This window comes from Taudactylus pleione, unplaced genomic scaffold (assembly GCF_031769625.1).
Source record: "Taudactylus pleione unplaced genomic scaffold, aTauple2 ptg000442l, whole genome shotgun sequence".
NCBI lineage: Eukaryota > Metazoa > Chordata > Amphibia > Anura > Myobatrachidae > Taudactylus > Taudactylus pleione.
The window spans coordinates 2,364,154-2,387,060 of NW_028284844.1; the positions used below are offsets into that span (position 1 = coordinate 2,364,154).

Below are 22,907 nucleotides of genomic sequence, written 5' to 3' on the forward strand. Positions count from 1 at the left end.
CTGGCTGAGAAACCACAACATATGTCAGCTAATAGCCAGATAAAGTCTTCTGTGCAGCAAATGATGATCAGATATTTTTGCTCAATATTTTTGTCTGTCTATGTGTAATAATTTACATTTAGAAATAAAAATATATTTTTATTATTCAAAAAGTTTATGACCAATTAAATACAATTTTTATCTATTACCTATACGCTGCGGGGTGTAGTCTTTTTGTGCCAGGACCAATATTTTCTTGGAAACAATGACATCCAGTGAAAGCTACTTTCTTCAGCCCACAGAATGGCAATCACCACTGTTTATAGCTATCCTGTCATAGCTATATACCTTCTAGTGACCGCTCCCTCCTGTCATAGCTATATACCTTCTAGTGAGAGCTCCCTCCTGTCATAGCTATATACCTTCTAGTGACCGCTCCGTCCTATCATAGCTATATACCTTCTAGTGACCGCTCCCTCCTGTCATAGCTATATACCTTCTAGTGACCGCTCCCTCCTGTCATAGCTATATACCTTCTAGTGAGAGCTCCCTCCTGTCATAGCTATATACCTTCTAGTGACCGCTCCCTCCTGTCATAGCTATATACCTTCTAGTGACCGCTCCCTCCTGTCATAGCTATATACCTTCTAGTGACCGCTCCCTCCTGTAGTAGCTATATACCTTCTAGTGACCGCTCCCTCCTGTCATAGCTATATACCTTCTATGTAAGCTCCCTCCTGTCATAGCTATATACCTTCTATGCAAGCTCCGTCCTGTAATAGCTATATACCTTCTAGTGACAGCTCCCTCCTGTCATAGCTATATACCTTCTAGTGACCGCTCCCTCCTGTAGTAGCTATATACCTTCTAGTGACCGCTCCCTCCTGTCATAGCTATATACCTTCTAGTGAGAGCTCCCTCCTGTCATAGCTATATACCTTCTATGTAAGCTCCCTCTTGTCATAGCTATATACCTTCTATGCAAGCTCCATCCTGTAGTAGCTATATACCTTCTAGTGACAGCTTCCTCCTGTCATAGCTATATACCTTCTATGTAAGCTCCATCCTGTAGTAGCTATATACCTTCTATGCAAGCTCCATCCTGTAGTAGCTATATACCTTCTATGTAAGCTCCATCCTGTAGTAGCTATATACCTTCTATGCAAGCTCCATCCTGTAGTAGCTATATACCTTCTATGCAAGCTCTATCCTGTAGTAGCTATATACCTTCTATGTAAGCTCCATCCTGTAGTAGCTATATACCTTCTATGTAAGCTCCATCCTGTAGTAGCTGTATACCTTCTATGTAAGCTCTATCCTGTAGTAGCTATATACCTTCTATGTAAGCTCCATCCTGTAGTAGCTGTATACCTTCTATGTAAGCTCCATCCTGTAGTAGCTGTATACCTTCTATGTAAGCTCTATCCTGTAGTAGCTATATACCTTCTATGTAAGCTCCGTCCTGTAGTAGCTGTATACCTTCTATGTAAGCTCTATCCTGTAGTAGCTATATACCTTCTATGTAAGCTCCGTCCTGTAGTAGCTGTAGACTCTGTATCCCAGAAGTGAACCACAGACTTCCTGCGCTCTGCAGATGTACTAACATTTCGCCTTGCGCGCTCCATGTACCATTGCTGAGTGATCTCTTTCCTCGGCAGAGAGAAGCCCGTCTGGAAGTGCTTTTGGCAGCCAAGAAAACCTGCGCTGGAGGAAGGAAATGACTCACTGGAGGCAGAACACAGATAAGCTGGACAAGTATGAACCCATTCTCTTATAGTAATGATGATAATAATAGAATTGTGATCATATCATTTTAACCTTTCACTGATAATTAGTGCCTGCAGGATGATGAAACTAAATTATCTTTCAGTTGCCATTACAGTATTATGCCACCTAACTGCAGTATCTTATCATTTACCTATATTTGGAGTAATGCAATTTTTTTCATATAGTTTAATTGTTAATAATAGGCCGGTTCCATATCAATAAAAAAATGTGAACCGATATGTGCAGATATTCAGGGTTAGGAGTAAGTGCAAACAGCTTGTTCTGGTATAAACCATATTGCAAAGCAAGGGGTGCAAATGCATTTATATTTTTTGCATGCAGGGAATGTAAGGATTACTTTAGCATGTTATAATCAAATACTGGGCAGCTTTGTGTTAACACTGAAATTTAGAATTAAGATAGGACACCCCCCCCTCCCAAATATAACTCTCGCGACACATTGACACATTGTAAACCTGCCCCACCTACACTGCAACATGGTTCTGCCTTATTTTTTTTTGTCCTTTCTCCTAACTGACTAAGGACAATAATGTTGGTCGCTACAGATGCATCCACCTACATCTAAACTCCGTGCCCTATAAGTTGTGCTACACATTACGCGGGAGCTCCGTGTGACGCAGTAGCGCCAAACGTCTTGTTGTGCGACTTTTTACCTTCAAATGCATCTTTATTCGCACAGTGATGTGAGTAGTTAGCACAAGCAGCTTCTGCTGATTAAAATGATATGCGGCATGCCTATGTTCTGCGTGCGACTGAAGGTGTATTTGCATGCAAACTGCTACGTTAGTGTCTACTTCAGGGTCCATAGGGGGTCCACAGGGTTGACCTTGGGGGTATAGGTTGGGAACCAAATCCGGGCACCACGCAGTTAAAGCTTTTAGCTCCCAGGATGCACTTGGGTCCACTCTCCCTATAACCCCACCCCCAAGCCAGAGGCACCTCAGTTTAAGTTGGTGCCCGGCCGGAGTCGGGTCACCGTTTAGTGCAGTGGGGAGCTGATTAGCAGCCCCTAAGCTTTATTTTTTCTAAAGGACAAAGTTTTTTTTATTTTTAGTTTGGATTCTTCAGAGCGGCAGCATCGGACTGTCCATAGGACGTCTAAGCTGCCGCTCCGTCACCCCGCTGGCGCTGAGACGCCAGTACAGATCTGGGGATCTCAGCGGGACCCCAGAGTCTGTACTAGCCGGACTCTGCGGGCGCCCAGGACTGCTGCCGGATCCACGGGGAGCAGGTAAGGCGCGGGTCACCGCTTGCGGTGATCCGCGCATTTCAAATGCAGTCCTGTGCCTCCGGTCTCTGGGGACAGACCGGAGGCGTCGGCAGTGGCGGCGGGCCCCCCATACCCCGTGTGTCCACTAGACCACCAGGGACTTAGTGTTCGGTGCAGGGAGCCGGCGTCCCGGGGGTTAATAGCCGGCCAGGGGAGGCAGCCTTCCCTGTTACAGCGGCTCCTCCCCTCAGCTCAGCGCGCCTTTCAGTATCTATAGTCGGGCGTCGCTGAGCTGCTTCCTCCGCGGGCCATGCTTCTTCTGAGGTCTCCAGCGGCCATTTTCTTGTGGTGCAGCAGAAATCTCTGGAGATGGCAGTGAGTCCAGTCCCCCTGCGTACCTCACCATCAGGTCAGTGTACACAGCGCTGTAGCCTTCCCAGACACTGAATCTGGGTAAGTTGCATGCAGTGTAATAGTGCAGTATATTATATGACATTGTTAATGTATATATGTGTATATCTGCATTGTATGTGACTTATGCTAGTGCTGACTGTCTGTACTTTATTCTCTCACCTGTCAGTGTATATCTATCCCTTTTCCTTATCTGCCCTAATACAGCTGTGCTTGGGGTGGTTCTGAGACATCACATTTATATACTTGTTTATTTTTGTGTGGTTTGTCACATACGGTTGCGTGCTGCACGTTGCCATATTGTGAGTGGAACTGTGTGTTGCATACGCTGAAAATGGGTCCCTGCAGCTAATTTTTAGTATCAGTCAGGACCAGTATAGCGCTGCTTGATCGCAAGGCTTGGTCAGATATGTCTGACCAGGAGATAGAGCGTTATACTGCACCCATTTTTACTATCCTGCAAGCCATGTGCTGCAGGTGTTAGTGCGGAGGATTTCACTCTTAAAGGGTTCTGTATGTGGCGTCATCGGGTGCCGGCCCCTTTCACGACCCCCTTGGGCGGTTTGTTTTCTCGGGATCCTCTTAATTGCGGATCGCCGGGCGGGCCCCATTGTTGTACCTCACTTGGGGTTACTTCACCATACTGCCCTTTTTCATCTCAGGGTATCTCGCAGTTTCTTGCTATCTTCCCCTGTGACACAGACTATCGCTCCCTGCAGGGGTTTTTCGAGTATATGAATTCTCCCTGGTGTCACAATAGTCTGTCATGCCCCTTGCAGGGATTACCGCAACAGCCACCCTGGGTGGATGTCGTTTTTCTACGAAACGCAAATTGGCGTGGTTGACGCCCTGTGGTTACTTCCCAGTTGGCTCTGCCGTGAACTGGATACTGTTTTGGGCTCTTTCCCTCTTACACGGGGGGAAGCCTATTTCAGGTATTATTATCCCTGCTTTAGGGCTGGTAGCAGGTCCATTCTGGTTAGAGTGAATGTTGACCTGCACCTGTATCATACACCCTCAGTATTACGTGCCTTCTGGTTCCCTGTTGCTGACTAGCGGGGGGATCGCATGGCGGGGCTCTGGCTGTTGCCAGTTATGAGGTATTACAACAGTGTTTGGCCTCCTGTCCCAAATTCCCTGAGGGTCATCACGAGCCCCTCCTGGGGTGGATGGGCGTGTTACTCGTCGGATTACAGACGTTACTACGCCTCCCATTCCTGCGTGGTCGGATTCTTCTGATCCGTAGGTGGTAACTCTGCCTGAAGTCAGTATACTCGCTTTCAGGGGTTGTTACCCATCCTACCATGGCTATAGCATGGATGGTTAATACTATTGCATACTGAGCTGATGCATTTGTAATGTTTTTTCCCCTCCAACACGTCTGGGGTTCAAATGTATTTGGTCGCTCACGTAATATATGCAGTTATCATAGGTGGACATGCCTATATTGGATACCAGTCTCCTAACTTTCAGAGTTCCTGCTGCGACGGTATCCTCCGTAATACCCTATGGCTGCGCTCTGGGAATGCAGAGGTGCAGATACCATCTATAGGGTAGATCTTGTTGGGTCCTGACTTTGACAGTGGCAGTACAAATTTCCCGCCTTCAGCTATGCCCACTACAGGGCCTCAGACTAAGTCTATTAAGTCTTTTTGTCCTCTGGGTCAGCCTAAAGGTCTGTTTCTTCAACCGAGCAGGCCTGGACTGCCAGCCGATCCTGCTTCTGAACCTACGGAAATCCAGAAAGCTATACAGTTGTTGGGGTAAGTGGAGCTAATTGGGCCATCCCCACTTTCTCAGCGAGGGACTGGTTGTTCTGCTTTCTTTCTGGTGCGGTGACTGAATGGTCCTCTTTGGCCTATTCTCTGTCTCAATTCCCTGAACCAGTTCCTAAAGCTACCTGGGCTCAGGAGGCAATCCCTATGCTCCATCATACTATGTTTAGAACCTGGGGACTTTATGGTATCACTGGATATACAGGACGCGTGCCTACGGGTACTTACAGAGACCTTGCCTCAGCATGGACTGAGGTTTGCTGTATCGCAGCACTTACGGTTTTTCGGGCTCTGCCTGTTGGGACTGTTCTCAGCCCCACGGGGGTTTACCAGCGTTTTGGATTACTGACAGTTCATCTGTTCAGTATATCCAAATGCTCCTGTACCTGGATGGCCTCCTGCTCTTAGCAGGATCACCGGGGTACTTTACAGCCGGGTCAGGTTGACTGTGGCTTCTTCAGGGTGCAGACGTTTAATCAATGGGGAAAAAGTCCTCCCTGCATCCCTCTCTGGGTATTCTTCACCTAGGAGCCCTGCTGGATTCTCAGAATCTGAGAATTCTTCTGGCGTAAGACGGCATCTCCACTCTTCCATTAGGAGTACATGGATGTCTGCGCAGTCGACATATGTCTTTACACTCTGGGATGCATGGTCCACTATTCAGTGTCTGCCTTTGGAAGGGTGGAATGGGCTTAGTTCCATTCCAGGCCTTTCCATAATTGGCTTATCTCCAGATGGAACAAGTTTTTTCTGTCTGATCACTGTTCAAACGATGATGCTCTCCCCAGAGGCAAGTCGGTCCCTTTTCGGGTGACTATGACCATCTCGTCCAGGGTATTTTTTGCTAAGGACAGTGTCTGGTTCGCATCCATTTCAGTGCAGTTGGATGTCTGTCGATTCCACCCTGTCAATTAACTTGTTGGAACTTTAGCCTGTCTTGGGCCTTCACTCTGGCATAGCCTTTGTTTCCCGGTGAACCTGAAAAAGTTCAGTCCGACAGGGTCAGAACAGTGGCTTCCTTTTTAGCAATACTGTTCGTTGGGTGGCAATGTCAGGTATGTCATACATTCGGACATTGGGCCTGATTCAGAGCCGCTCGTAAGTGGCCGCTAGTTCGCTCCGAGCGATGTTTGCCCAACTGCGCATGCGTACGGATCGTTATACGCATGCGCGAACCAGTCAGTGCGGTCGAAATTCATGTGCTCGTAAAATGGCGAATGCCTGATAATTTGAGTGACAGAAAGAGGCGTATGTGGGTGGTAACAGGTGAAGGTGCTTGAAAACGGGGAGTGGAGATCCGATCGCAGGCGTGCTTAAAGGTCAAAACGGGCGTTTTATGGGTGTGCATAATTAAAACAGCAGCGTCATTGACCACGTCACTGGGTTATTTTATAGCCAGAATTGCTCGCAAAATTGTGGTAGCAAAAACCAACCACAAGAATATCGAGCAGCTCAGACCCTGGTCGATGTACTCGATTAATCTAATAAATAGCGGACATGACGTAGGATGCGAGCGGCCAGGGGGCGTAGTTTCCCAAAAAACGACCGCAAGTTTTGTTCGCTCGTTCAGACCTAGAGGTGTGAACAGACCGCAAACAGCGAACGGTTCATTTGAATAGCCACCCCTATTTTCTGGACGAGCGAGCGCTAATTGCGTCTGGCTCTGAATCAGGCCCATTGTCTGAGGGTCTCCTCCCGACCATCTCGACAGTGTTCATTTCAGGTGCTCTCCATTGGGAAGCGGGAGTCCTCAGCCGTCACGACGTGCATCCCGGGGACTAGTCTCTTCCCCAAGAGAGGTTTCATCTCCTGGTGAGCAGGGGGGGGGGGGGGGGCCCTCTGACTCTATCACACTATGGTGTTACAGTCCAACTCTGGGGATTCTGAAGCAACCTTCAGTGACTTTGTCGGTGAAGTGGTTCTTCCAATTTGCGTACCTGTGTTCTCCAGTCTCCATTCTTCCTCGAGGGAAGTGTTTCAATCGAGACGGAGATGCTTTCCTGCTGGTGGCTCCTGATTGCCCCAGATGTCAGGGGTACTTGGTTTTTCGGAGTCTCTCCATCGATACTCCATTCCTGATGCTTCACTGCCCAGACCTGTTGTCTCAGGGTCCTGGGGTTTGCCTTGGACCTGGGTCGTTTGTCTTTGACTGCGTCCCTACAGTGGTCTTACGGCTTCCCTGGCTTTGTCATCGTTGGAATGATTAGAGCACATGGATCAGCTTTTGCTGGGACCTACCACAAACTGTGGCAGCCATAATTCTTATGGTATTATACCTGTCGATATGATCCTCTGGTGTCCAGGATTTCCAGATATTCTGGCATTCCTTCCGGCTGGCTTGGGTTTCACCCTCGGCCTGGCCTTCCTGACAGTGCAGATCTCTACACTGTCAGTATGATTAAGATATGGAATTGCTCCGCTCTGATATCCAGTTCATCCTTTGGAGTGTTTTCTGGATTATGCCTCCATTTGTCCTCCCTAGGGACTCCTTGGGAGTTAGTAGTAGTTCTTCGTTAACTCCGGGGAAAGTTAATGGAACCGCTGGTTGTGATAGCCATTACATGGTCTATTGCTTTGGCTTTCTCTCTTTCTCTCAGGGAGTTTATATCAACCAGGTGAGTGTCGGAATTGGGAGCGTTCTCATGTGGCTCCCTCTTCTGGAGGGCATCTTGTCAGGGTGTGAGTTGCTCTCACCCTGTGTTTCTTCTTAGTGATTTTTAGGTTCCATATTATTCTGGAACTTATGGTGCGGCCATTCAGTCCCCAGTCCTCTCGGCTGGTGTGGCCTCATTGACTGTGGTCCGGCCTCTGTGGATTTATGTGATCCGTTCAAGTTCCTGACGGAAATCGGACTCCTTATTGGTGGTCTGAGATTTCTGGTTTTAACAGGAAAGGATGGCCGGCCTATGGCCAAATGTTGGCTGGACGGCCTCGTATGTCTTCTTCAGGGGCCTACCCATAAGTAGGCCTTTCTGTTGTTGATGCTTGTTTTTTCTCGGGCCATGTAACCCTCGTGGGTGGCTCGCTGTGGCGCCTTGGCTGTTTTGCCTTGCTAGGTGGCCACGTGGTCTTCTGTCCACACCTTTTTAAGGTTCTAGGCATTGTTTTCCTTTGCCTCTCAGGATGCTTCCTTTTTGGCGGCGGATTCTCCTCTCAGCACAGGAGCGTCCCCTCCCTTGGTTGAACTGCTTTGGGACATCCCCAAGGTCAACCCTGTGGACCCCCTATGGACCCTGAAGTAGAAAACAAGAGATATGGTAAGAACTTACCTTTGTTATCTCTGTTTCTACGAAGTCCATAGAGTCCACAGGGCGCCCGCCCTGACGCACCTGGCTTCAAATGGGCTGTGTGAATGGTCACCGGTTTTCCGTCTCCCATTTCTGTGAGTTTGGTTATCGAGTGTTCCAGTTTTCTCTCTCTTTTTCTCTCCTCCTCCGGCCTTTGGCTACTTACAATCTGAGGTGCCTCTGGCTTGGGGGTGGGGTTATAGGGAGAGTGGACCCAAGTGCATCCTGGGAGCTAAAAGCTTTAACTGCGTGGTGCCCGGATTTGGTTCCCAACCTATACCCCCAAGGTCAACCCTGTGGACCCTATGGACTTCGTAGAAACAGAGATAACAAAGGTAAGTTCTTACCATATCTCTTGTTTTCATAGCCACTGACATTGTAACGTAGCATTTCACATGTAGATACACCCGCAGATGCACAGAACGTAGGCATGCCGCATATCATTTTAATCAGCAGAAGCTGCTTGTGCTAACTATGCGAATAAGACACATTTGAAGGTAAAAAGTCGCACGAAAAAAACGCTTGGCGCTACCGAGTCACGACACGGCATGGGGCGACTAGAAGGGCTGTTTAGCGTGCAAAGAGGCTGGTGTATGTGGACCCATCTGTAGTTCAGTTTTGTAACAATTTGCACATTGTTAAAATAAATACATTAGTAGATTAGCCTAATAAGCGTGCAATGCCACCTTAATACAATGGGGAGGGGGGTAGCAGAAATTTCATGGGCTGCTATACAGGAATGAAGTGTATAAATTCATTAGGAACCAAGGATTTGACTGCGGCGCTCCCTGCTCCAGTGATGTCATTGGTTCCAAGGGAACAGACTGAGCAAGGATGGTGTTCTACATAAAGTATACAAAGTATATACCATCCACCTCCATAATCCCACTTCATTTCCTTGCTTGCAACTCCAACAGACCACTGACCCCCACACAGATTTCCGAGGCGAGCCTAAGCCGTCTGTCTCTTTTTCAAGATTGCTGGCAGAAAATATATGCTAAGGAAAGATATGTGTAGAAGTTAAATGTATTGGTTTAGCCTTTGCTTTGTTGAAGAATCCACTGAGGAAGCCACAAGTAAGTGGTGAAACGCGTAGGGTATAATCTATACACAAACAGACCTCTTCAGATACCGTTTGTATGTCTTGTCTCTTATTTTATTCTTTCACCTTTGTATATATCAAGACGCTCTACAGCAAAAGGAATTATGTTCTAATCATGCTTAGGCACAGGGCCGTATTAATGTGCAACTGTCTTGTAGGGGACCCGACTAATAAAATTTACAATATTTTATGCAACCTATGTTATCAAAAAGTATAATGTGTAAATCCTCCAAGCACCACACATGTACTAAACACACTGTAGTGCCCCCCCGGTCACCTTCTGCCACACACAAGCCCCAATTAATATATGCCACAGGGCATTGCTGATTTAGCTATATGTGGGGGACCCCCAGGGTGTGATTGTCCCCATTGTTAATCCCGCTCTGCTTAGGCAACTTCTACCTCTCCAGCAGATGTGGAACTGCAAGTCCAAGCATTCCCTGAGAGCTACCAGTTGCTTTATTGGGGAGACGAGATGTTTGCTGCCTACATGTTGCCCATGCACACGAATGACACTTCTCCCACAATTACAAGTCACGTTAGAGATGCCCGTCTCACACCCATCCTAATTTCTGCCTTTGGTTGTCTCCACATGTGCTGTGTGTTTAGAAGCCACAAACCCTCCTCCAGGTACTTTGCTGTGTTTCTCTCCTCCGTCCGTCTCTGCATTTTCTGCGTTAGTCCCGTGTGGTTTGATGACGCTAGTTTTGGTATTTGACTTTGCTTGTTTATCTGATTTATTACTGTTTATTTGGTACGTTATCTACGTAGTATTCATAAATACGTCTTTGTTTTCCATCTGAGGGAATATAATAAGAGTTATGACCGACCTTCGATTATTCCTGCATGTGTTCTATTACAAGATATCTGTTTTTTTATGAAAATTGCTGCATTTGGTTAGAGTTATGTACTCTCTGTTAATGCTGTATGCCAATACAGTCACCTTATTGCATCGTTCTTCTCACCAGAGTCCAGGGTGTGGGGGGGGGGGGGGAGCGGCTGCTACAGACGTTATTCCTGAGATGCCATCATCCCATCTTATAGGGAGTGAATCTTCCAACTCTCTGCATACCCCCTACAGTCCTTTTCTAACGCCTACATCTTGTTCTTCAAAGGGGATCGATGGAGCAATTAAGAAACCTTTTATAAGCTAGATAATTTCCTTTTATTGAAGACTTCTCACCTTTCCTCTCACAACTTGTAATCTCAACACCATACCTGCATTTCTGTGGCTCATTGGAACATACAGATTTGTCCTCATACATCTAGCCTCAATACACCACGCAGTGCGACTTGCCTGGCGTGAGTGAGCCTCCAGGTCCCGTGCTACTCTGCTAGCGTTGGGAGTCTTTTTTGCAGCAAATGTGTATAAGTTGCGATGCGACTAGGCCGCACCAGCAGACTGTGCTGAGTAATGTGATATGTGACACCTGTATATCTGTGTGCTCCTGAGTCTGTATATGGGAGACTGCGCTGAGTAATGTGACACCTGTATATCTGTGTGCTCCTGAGTCTGTATATGGGAGACTGCGCTGAGTAATGTGATACCTGTATATCTGTGTGCTCCTGAGTCTGTATATGGGAGACTGTGCTGAGTAATGTGATATGTGACACCTGTATATCTGTGTGCTCCTGAGTCTGTATATGGGAGACTGCGCTGAGTAATGTGATATGTGACACCTGTATATGTGTGTGCTCCTGAGTCTATATATAGGAGACTGTGCTGAGTAATGTGATATGTGACACCTGTATATCTGTGTGCTCCTGAGTCTGTAGATGGGAGACTGTGCTGAGAAATGTGACACCTGTATATCTGTGTGCTCCTGAGTCTATATATAGGAGACTGTGCTGAGTAATGTGATATGTGACACCTGTATATCTGTGTGCTCCCGAGTCTGTATATGGGGGACTGCACTGAGTAATGTGATATGTGACACCTGTATATCTGTGTGCACCTGAGTCTGTATATGGGAGACTGTGCTGAGTAATGTGATATGTGACACCTGTATATCTGTGTGCTCTCGAGTCTGTATATAGGAGACTGTGCTGAGTAATGTGATATGTGACACCTGTATATTTGTGTGCTCCTGAGTCTGTATATGGGAGACTGCGCTGAGTAATGTGATATGTGACACCTGTATATGTGTGTGCTCCTGAGTCTATATATAGGAGACTGTGCTGAGTAATGTGATATGTGACACCTGTATATGTGTGTGCTCCTGAGTCTATATATAGGAGACTGTGCTGAGTAATGTGATATGTGACACCTGTATATCTGTGTGCTCCTGAGTCTGTATATGGGAGACTGCGCTGAGTAATGTGATATGTGACACCTGTATATCTGTGTGCTCCTGAGTCTGTATATGGGAGACTGTGCTGAGTAATGTGATATGTGACACCTGTATATCTGTGTGCTCCTGAGTCTGTATATGGGAGACTGCGCTGAGTAATGTGATATGTGACACCTGTATATCTGTGTGCTCCTGTGTCTGTATATGGGAGACTGCGCTGAGTAATGTGATATGTGACACCTGTATATCTGTGTGCTCCTGAGTCTGTATATGGGAGACTGCGCTGAGTAATGTGATATGTGACACCTGTATATCTGTGTGCTCCTGAGTCTGTATATAGGAGACTATGCTGAGTAATGTGATATGTGACACCTGTATATCTGTGTGCTCCTGAGTCTGTATATAGGAGACTGCGCTGAGTAATGTGATATGTGACACCTGTATATCTGTGTGCTCCTGAGTCTGTATATGGGAGACTGCGCTGAGTAATGTGATATGTGACACCTGTATATCTGTGTGCTCCTGAGTCTGTATATGGGAGACTGTGCTGAGTAATGTGACACCTGTATATCTGTGTGCTCCTGAGTCTGTATATGGGAGACTGTGCTGAGTAATGTGATATGTGACACCTGTATATCTGTGTGCACCTGAGTCTGTATATAGGAGACTGCGCTGAGTAATGTGATATGTGACACCTGTATATCTGTGTGCTCCTGAGTCTGTATATGGGAGACTATGCTGAGTAATGTGATATGTGACACCTGTATATCTGTGTGCTCCTGAGTCTGTATATGGGAGACTGCGCTGAGTAATGTGATACCTGTATATCTGTGTGATCCTGAGTCTGTATATGGGAGACTGTGCTGAGTAATGTGATATGTGACACCTGTATATCTGTGTGCTCCTGAGTTTGTATATGGGAGACTGTGCTGAGTAATGTGATATGTGACACCTGTATATCTGTGTGCTCCTGAGTCTGTATATGGGAGACTGTGCTGAGTAATGTGATATGTGACACCTGTATATCTGTGTGCTCCTGAGTCTGTATATGGGAGACTGCGCTGAGTAATGCGATATGTGACACCTGTATATCTGTGTGCTCCTGAGTCTGTATATGGGAGACTGCGCTAAGTAATGCGATATGTGACACCTGTATATCTGTGTGCTCCTGAGTCTGTATATGGGAGACTGCGCTGAGTAATGTGATATGTGACACCTGTATATCTGTGTGCTCCTGAGTCTGTATATGGGAGACTGCGCTGAGTAATGTGACACCTGTATATCTGTGTGCTCCTGAGTCTGTATATGGGAGACTGCGCTGAGTAATGTGATATGTGACACCTGTATATCTGTGTGCTCCTGAGTCTGTATATAGGAGACTGCGCTGAGTAATGTGACATCTGTATATCTGTGTGCTCCTGAGTCTGTATATGGGAGACTGCGCTGAGTAATGTGACATCTGTATATCTGTGTGCTCCTGAGTCTGTATATGGGAGACTGCGCTGAGTAATGTGATATGTGACACCTGTATATCTGTGTGCTCCTGAGTCTGTATATGGGAGACTATGCTGAGTAATGTGATATGTGACACCTGTATATCTGTGTGCTCCTGAGTCTGTATATGGGAGACTGTTCTGAGTAATGTGATACCTGTATATCTGTGTGCTCCTGAGTCTGTATATGGGAGACTGCGCTGAGTAATGTGATATGTGACACCTGTATATCTGTGTGCTCCTGAGTCTGTATATGGGAGACTGCGCTGAGTAATGTGATATGTGACACCTGTATATCTGTGTGCTCCTGAGTCTGTATATGGGAGACTGCGCTGAGTAATGTGATATGTGACACCTGTATATCTGTGTGCTCCTGAGTCTGTATATAGGAGACTGCGCTGAGTAATGTGATATGTGACACCTGTATATCTGTGTGCTCCTGAGTCTGTATATGGAGACTGTGCTGAGTAATGCGATATGTGACACCTGTATATCTGTGTGCTCCTGAGTCTGTATATGGGAGACTGTGCTGAGTAATGTGATGTGTGACACCTGTATATCTGTGTGCTCCTGAGTCTGTATATAGGAGACTGTGCTGAGTAATGTGATGTGTGACACCTGTATATATGTGTGCTCCTGAGTCTGTATATGGGAGACTGTGCTGAGTAATGTGATATGTGACACCTGTATATCTGTGTGCTCCTGAGTCTGTATATAGGAGACTGCGCTGAGTAATGTGATATGTGACACCTGTATATCTGTGTGCTCCTGAGTCTGTATATGGGAGACTATGCTGAGTAATGTGATATGTGACACCTGTATATCTGTGTGCTCCTGAGTCTGTATATGGGAGACTGTGCTGAGTAATGTGATACCTGTATATCTGTGTGCTCCTGAGTCTGTATATGGGAGACTGTGCTGAGTAATGTGACACCTGTATATCTGTGTGCTCCTGAGTCTGTATATGGGAGACTGCACTGAGTAATGTGATATGTGACACCTGTATATCTGTGTGCTCCTGAGTCTGTATATGGGAGACTGTGCTGAGTAATGTGATATGTGACACCTGTATATCTGTGTGCTCCTGAGTCTGTATATGGGAGACTGTGCTGAGTAATGTGACACCTGTATATCTGTGTGCTCCTGAGTCTGTATATGGAGACTGCGCTGAGTAATGTGATATGTGACACCTGTATATCTGTGTGCTCCTGAGTCTGTATATGGGAGACTGCACTGAGTAATGTGATATGTGACACCTGTATATCTGTGTGCACCTGAGTCTGTATATGGGAGACTGCGCTGAGTAATGTGATATGTGACACCTGTATATCTGTGTGCTCCTGAGTCTGTATATGGGAGACTGTGCTGAGTAATGTGACACCTGTATATCTGTGTGCTCCTGAGTCTATATATGGAGACTGCGCTGAGTAATGTGATATGTGACACCTGTATATCTGTGTGCTCCCGAGTCTGTATATGGGAGACTGCGCTGAGTAATGTGATATGTGACACCTGTATATCTGTGTGCTCCTGAGTCTGTATATAGGAGACTGCGCTGAGTAATGTGATATGTGACACCTGTATATCTGTGTGCTCCTGAGTCTGTATATGGGAGACTGCGCTGAGTAATGTGACACCTGTATATCTGTGTGCTCCTGAGTCTGTATATGGGAGACTGCGCTGAGTAATGTGATATGTGACATCTGTATATCTGTGTGCTCCTGAGTCTGTATATGGGAGACTGCGCTGAGTAATGTGATATGTGACACCTGTATATCTGTGTGCTCCTGAGTCTGTATATAGGAGACTGTGCTGAGTAATGTGATATGTGACACCTGTATATCTGTGTGCTCCTGAGTCTGTATAGGGGAGACTGCGCTGAGTAATGTGATATGTGACACCTGTATATCTGTGTGCTCCTGAGTCTGTATATAGGAGACTGTGCTGAGTAATGTGATATGTGACACCTGTATATCTGTGTGCTTCTGAGTCTGTATATGGGAGACTGTGCTGACTAATGTGACACCTGTATATCTGTGTGCTCCTGAGTCTGTATATGGGAGACTGTGCTGTGTGATATGTGACACCTGTATATCTGTGTGCACCTGAGTCTGTATATGGGAGACTGTGCTGAGTAATGTGATATGTGACACCTGTATATCTGTGTGCTCCTGAGTCTATATGGGAGACTGCGCTGAGTAATGTGATATGTGACACCTGTATATCTGTGTGCTCCTGAGTCTGTATATGGGAGACTGCGCTGAGTAATGTGATATGTGACACCTGTATATCTGTGTGCTCCTGAGTCTGTATATGGGAGACTGCGCTGAGTAATGTGATATGTGACACCTGTATATCTGTGTGCTCCTGAGTCTGTATATGGGAGACTATGCTGAGTAATGTGATATGTGACACCTGTATATCTGTGTGCTCCTGAGTCTGTATATGGGAGACTGCGCTGAGTAATGTGATATGTGACACCTGTATATCTGTGTGCTCCTGAGTCTGTATATGGGAGACTGCGCTGAGTAATGTGATATGTGACACCTGTATATCTGTGTGCTCCTGAGTCTGTATATGGGAGACTGCGCTGAGTAATGTGATATGTGACACCTGTATATCTGTGTGCTCCTGAGTCTGTATATAGGAGACTGTGCTGAGTAATGCGATATGTGACACCTGTATATCTGTGTGCTCCTGAGTCTGTATATGGGAGACTGTGCTGAGTAATGTGATATGTGACACCTGTATATCTGTGTGCTCCTGAGTCTGTATATAGGAGACTGCGCTGAGTAATGTGACATCTGTATATCTGTGTGCTCCTGAGTCTGTATATGGGAGACTGCGCTGAGTAATGTGACATCTGTATATCTGTGTGCTCCTGAGTCTGTATATGGGAGACTGCGCTGAGTAATGTGATATGTGACACCTGTATATCTGTGTGCTCCTGAGTCTGTATATGGGAGACTATGCTGAGTAATGTGATATGTGACACCTGTATATCTGTGTGCTCCTGAGTCTGTATATGGGAGACTGTTCTGAGTAATGTGATACCTGTATATCTGTGTGCTCCTGAGTCTGTATATGGGAGACTGCGCTGAGTAATGTGATATGTGACACCTGTATATCTGTGTGCTCCTGAGTCTGTATATGGGAGACTGCGCTGAGTAATGTGATATGTGACACCTGTATATCTGTGTGCTCCTGAGTCTGTATATGGGAGACTGCGCTGAGTAATGTGATATGTGACACCTGTATATCTGTGTGCTCCTGAGTCTGTATATAGGAGACTGCGCTGAGTAATGTGATATGTGACACCTGTATATCTGTGTGCTCCTGAGTCTGTATATGGAGACTGTGCTGAGTAATGCGATATGTGACACCTGTATATATGTGTGCTCCTGAGTCTGTATATGGGAGACTGTGCTGAGTAATGTGATGTGTGACACCTGTATATCTGTGTGCTCCTGAGTCTGTATATAGGAGACTGTGCTGAGTAATGTGATGTGTGACACCTGTATATATGTGTGCTCCTGAGTCTGTATATGGGAGACTGTGCTGAGTAATGTGATATGTGACACCTGTATATCTGTGTGCTCCTGAGTCTGTATATAGGAGACTGCGCTGAGTAATGTGATATGTGACACCTGTATATCTGTGTGCTCCTGAGTCTGTATATGGGAGACTGTGCTGAGTAATGTGACACCTGTATATCTGTGTGCTCCTGAGTCTATATATGGAGACTGCGCTGAGTAATGTGATATGTGACACCTGTATATCTGTGTGCTCCCGAGTCTGTATATGGGAGACTGCGCTGAGTAATGTGATATGTGACACCTGTATATCTGTGTGCTCCTGAGTCTGTATATGGGAGACTGCGCTGAGTAATGTGACACCTGTATATCTGTGTGCTCCTGAGTCTGTATATGGGAGACTGCGCTGAGTAATGTGATATGTGACATCTGTATATCTGTGTGCTCCTGAGTCTGTATATGGGAGACTGCGCTGAGTAATGTGATATGTGACACCTGTATATCTGTGTGCTCCTGAGTCTGTATATAGGAGACTGTGCTGAGTAATGTGATATGTGACACCTGTATATCTGTGTGCTCCTGAGTCTGTATAGGGGAGACTGCGCTGAGTAATGTGATATGTGACACCTGTATATCTGTGTGCTCCTGAGTCTGTATATAGGAGACTGTGCTGAGTAATGTGATATGTGACACCTGTATATCTGTGTGCTTCTGAGTCTGTATATGGGAGACTGTGCTGACTAATGTGACACCTGTATATCTGTGTGCTCCTGAGTCTGTATATGGGAGACTGTGCTGTGTGATATGTGACACCTGTATATCTGTGTGCACCTGAGTCTGTATATGGGAGACTGTGCTGAGTAATGTGATATGTGACACCTGTATATCTGTGTGCTCCTGAGTCTATATGGGAGACTGCGCTGAGTAATGTGATATGTGACACCTGTATATCTGTGTGCTCCTGAGTCTGTATATGGGAGACTGCGCTGAGTAATGTGATATGTGACACCTGTATATCTGTGTGCTCCTGAGTCTGTATATGGGAGACTGCGCTGAGTAATGTGATATGTGAAACCTGTATATCTGTGTGCTCCTGAGTCTGTATATGGGAGACTGCGCTGAGTAATGTGATATGTGACACCTGTATATCTGTGTGCTCCTGAGTCTGTATATGGGAGACTATGCTGAGTAATGTGATATGTGACACCTGTATATCTGTGTGCTCCTGAGTCTGTATATGGGAGACTGCGCTGAGTAATGTGATATGTGACACCTGTATATCTGTGTGCTCCTGAGTCTGTATATGGGAGACTGCGCTGAGTAATGTGATATGTGACACCTGTATATCTGTGTGCTCCTGAGTCTGTATATGGGAGACTGCGCTGAGTAATGTGATATGTGACACCTGTATATCTGTGTGCTCCTGAGTCTGTATATAGGAGACTGTGCTGAGTAATGCGATATGTGACACCTGTATATCTGTGTGCTCCTGAGTCTGTATATGGGAGACTGTGCTGAGTAATGTGATATGTGACACCTGTATATCTGTGTGCTCCTGAGTCTGTATATTGGAGACTGTGCTGAGTAATGTGATATGTGACACCTGTATATCTGTGTGCTCCTGAGTCTGTATATGGGAGACTATGCTGAGTAATGTGATATGTGACACCTGTATATCTGTGTGCTCCTGAGTCTGTATATGAAGCACAACGGAACTTGGAATGAAAAAAGCGGCGGTCGCTACATGGTGGCACTTTGTATACAGATTCAGAGGGGAGAAATTCAATTGTTGCTCCGTCTGAGCTCAATAGCCGACGGTTCCAGCAATACTGCTCGCACACCCTCGGGAGGGTATGAGCAAACAAACATTTTCGAGAAACACGTGGTTAGGGCGTCCCAACCAGGACTTTAGATGGGTTTGGCAGCTTTACACAACTAAACCTAGTTTAACAGGGCGTGAAGGGGGCTATAGTTAATGAGCGCCCAGAACAATTGAATTTCAAAACTTGGCGCTCATTAATTATAGCCGCCCACGCAACAATTGAATCGCCTCCTGAGACTCAGTCTCACTCAGATATACAAGTGTCGCATATCAAATTAGAGGGGCTTTTTAGCACGATCGCAGCAAAGATGTATAAGGGCACATCTGTAGAGGTCAAATATTCCACCCTAGGAGTCCAAACACAGTCATCAAATAAAGTGCAGGCTCCCCCCTCTGCCTGTTCAATTATGGTTTTCATTGTCGTTTTGTATGTTGTGAGTATATCTCTATTACAGCTGCACCTTTTGTACAGTGTGTAGATATGATGTCTTTGGACGTCTGTTTGATGGCCTGTGTGCCGAGACATACTAAGGGGCATATTCAATATGGGAGAGGAAAGTCCGTGCTGGACTTTTCGCTCCACATCGGAGGTTTGAGTGGCGATAAAGTATCCGCCATGGGCCCGCTTATCCCCGTATTCAATTTAAAAGGTGCGGAATCGGGACCCAGTGAAAAACTGGCGAAAAGCCCTATACATTTTCCGGAATTGGTCCTGACATGGGGAATCACTATAGGTACCCCCGATTTGGCCTTCTGCATATTGTTGGGATTTTTAAATAGCCGCGGCAGGTGTTTTTTCCCGACTTTGAAGAAGTGATGAAGAATAGCACTTAGTTAATTTTTGCCCCCAAAAAACCTATTCCCATAAAATTTGGGGTACATGCAAATGGGGGCAAGCATATTTTTAAGTCCCTAAAGTGCATTTTGAAAAATCTTCAAAAATGCACCTGCCACTACCACCCGCATTCTTTTAAACACCTGCCGCATGCTTGGGAATTCATTTTGTTATTTAAAAACTTGTTTCCCATATTTTTTTATTTTTTACCCCCAAATTTAAAATTATTTTTTGGGGGTGTCCATATTTTTTTTATTAAGCTTTTTTTGACACCGTTACTTTTTAGGGGCTATTCCCAGGGGTGCAGGCTTTTTTTTTTTTTTTAAGCCTGCACCCCTAAACACCAATTCTGCACGCCATGCAAAACATGGTGAAAACTAATCCCCATTTTTTTTCTAAGACTTTTTGCACTTGCGAAAGTCTTAATACGGGGATAATTAAGACAGGCGAAAATGACGTCATCGGTGATAAATTATTGCCGATTCCGACATTTCGGCTCAACTTGAGTACGGCCCTAAGTGTTGCATGCGTCTCATTATAAGTTTTCCTTCAGCTGTTTTCCCCACTAAAGTGATACATTGTGGCGGTTATTACTCAGGATGATGGGGCTGGTTACCCCGGATTCCATGGCGACCCAGTATAAAAAGGCTTCTTGTGACATTCACAGATCTTTAATTACTTCCGGCAACACTACTGAGCCTCAGCTCTTACATTGTATGTCACACTGTCATGTAGCTTAGAACACGGACCCGTCCCATTATCGGCTGTTACATACAATACAGCAGCATGTGTAGCCGTCTATAATACTTGTTGACACACGAGTCTCATTAGGTCATTCCTCCTGTTTTTCATTTAACAAAGGAACAGAGTAGAGAAATGAATGCTGATCACCTAAAGAGTATATTTACTAAAGTGAGAGTTTGTTTTAGAAGTGCAGATGTTGCCCGTAGCAACCAATCAGATTCTACTTAACATTTAGCTAGCACCTTCTAGGAGATAATAGCTAGAATCTGATTGGTTGCTATTGGCAACAACTCCACTTCTAAAAATACTCACTTTAGTAAATATACCCTTAGAGTCTTCGGATCTATATGGAATGTTGCAGCGACAGTACACATGGCTGACTCCTCAGGAGGGCGTGCCACGGCTGATTCGCAGTTGTGATCAAAGCAAGAAAAACTTTGCGCCGAAGAATCAGCCCTGTTATGTTTTCCTCCTGCTTTGTCATCCGCTATCGTGACACGTTTGTGTGCCCAGAATCGGTATGATTTACCGCCGGACCCATGCCCGGCGATTCAAATCCCGACAGCGGCAGCCCAACAAGGATGAAAATCCCGATCGACCCCAGGTAAGTATTCACTAACCTATTCTACCCCCTAACCCTCCCTTAGGGGTGCCTAACCCTAATCCCCCCTCTAAGTGCTTAATCTAACCCCCCCCTTCCCCGCCGTCTAAACCTATGTACCCCGGGAGGGGGTGCCTAACCCTCCCTCCCCCTAGCCTAACCCTAACCTCCCGGGGGGGGGTGCCTAACCCTAAATCCCCCCCGGGAGCCCCTAACCTGATCCAAATCCCCCCCGCAGCTGTCCACGCTCGGTGCCCATCATCACTTCGATCGGGATGCCGGGCGCCGGTCTCCCGGCGTCTGTAAAATGACAGTCGTCTAGATTTAGACGCCTGTCATTTAACCCTCGCCGGGTTTAAGCAGTCGGGAAACCGGCTGTCGGGATTAGGTCCGCCAGCTTCCCAACTGCATACCGTGTGCCCTGAACCTGCAACTTTCCATAGAGGTCATTACCCCCTATCTGAGAATTCATTTTTCCCCTGATAATTTCTCCAAATATTTAACCGACAAGACTCCTGTGTGCACAGAACCTGATGCAAACCACCAATACGACCGGGTGTTTTGGTTGTTTTGACTCGCTTAAACCACATGAACGCAAATCATCGATCTCATAGGTTTCCAAACTCCGCCTTTACAGTCCAGGTTTTAAGGATATCCATGCTTGAGCACAAGTGACTAAGGGGTTGAAGAAGTTGCCCACCTATTATTTTATAGACTGTACTTGATAAATGCTACTTCGAAGCTTATTGGTTACTATGGGCAACTTCTCCACTGGTCCACTTCTCCACTGGTCCACTTCTCCACGCTTTTCACTGCTTGACACATAGGGGTCTATATTAGCACCTCAGTCAATTTGATTTATCCACGTGAGCTCAAGCATGGATAGCCTTAAAACCTGGACTGTAATGGTCCGGTAGTTCGCCAGCAGTCCTAAACGACCCTCTGAGATCAATAGTATTAAAGATCGGAAAATTTGGTGTGCAAGGGAAAATTTTTCCCCCGTAATCACAATTCTATCGCAAATATCTTTTGCATTTTGGAAACATTGAGTATGGAATGAGAGGACTGTATCTTTCCCTATACCTTGTGCTACTGTGGGGAGAGGACAGTACGTGGCCTTTGTGAATGTTATTAGTAGCTCTTTCATATAAAGAAACTAGATTACAGGTCCAAGTCTGTAAAGGAATACAAGCAGCGAAATGCGTGGTGCATCCATTTAATGTCTCATTCTTGCAGTGTTTGCCGTGCTGTCTTCTGTTATTAACATCCAAGTCCTTCATTCAGTGACTGGAATAACACGTTGTCTTCCTCATTAGGTCCAGAGCAGAGCTAGAACACGAGGCGCTAATAGACGGAAATCTGGCCACCGAGGCCAATCTGATCATACTGGATACTCTGGAGATTATAGTTCAGGTGAGATGAAGTGTTTGGAGAATTTATAGCAAGTTACGTCTCTCAGCTCTGTTATCACTGTGATTTTGATGAATGTTAAACTTTCGTTGCACAGACTGTGTCGGTAACAGAATCCAAGGAGAGTATCCTGGGTGGGGTGTTGAAGACGCTCTTGCATAGCATGGCCTGCAACCAGAGTGCCCTCTATCTGCAGCACTGCTTTGCCACACAGCGAGCATTGGTGTCAAAGGTATGCTACTGAGGTGGTTGATAAACTGCAAATGTCAGTAACCCATTACAGCCAATGAGCAATTAGCTTTGGTTGATCAGTGCATGTTAGATAATGGAAGCAGTTGTTTGAGTGGATGCTATTAGTTGCTATACATTTTACTTGGTTAGAAAATAACCCCCTAGAGATGAATCTGTAATGAGAAGACAGTACGTGGCTTTCTCTGCACCGTGTGCTACTAGAGGTAATGCTGTAATGAGGACAGTACGTGGCTTTCCCTGCACCGTGGCCATCTAGAGGTAATGCTGTAATGAGAGGGCTGTATGTGGCTTTCCCTGCACCATGTGCTACTAGAGGTAATGCTGTAATGAGAAGACAGTACGTGGCTTTCCCTGCACCATATGTTACTAGAGGT

General features: G+C 45.9%; 1 protein-coding gene across 12 annotated transcripts in view; it reads left to right on the plus strand.

Annotated features, from left to right (window-relative positions):
* DOCK7 (dedicator of cytokinesis 7) overlaps positions 1 to 22,907 on the plus strand; it is a 219,732-nt gene that overhangs the window by 152,417 nt on the left and 44,408 nt on the right. For 6 of the 12 annotated variants that reach the window (XM_088447846.1, XM_088447849.1, XM_088447847.1 and 3 more), the window contains 4 exons: positions 1,638 to 1,734; positions 10,162 to 10,182; positions 22,188 to 22,284; positions 22,379 to 22,513. In XM_088447846.1, coding sequence (XP_088303972.1) covers positions 1,638 to 1,734; positions 10,162 to 10,182; positions 22,188 to 22,284; positions 22,379 to 22,513 — 350 coding nt within the window. The remainder of the gene's footprint in view (positions 1 to 1,637; positions 1,735 to 10,161; positions 10,183 to 22,187; positions 22,285 to 22,378; positions 22,514 to 22,907) is intronic. The other 6 variants (XM_088447850.1, XM_088447852.1, XM_088447851.1 and 3 more) reach the window with 1 other exon arrangement.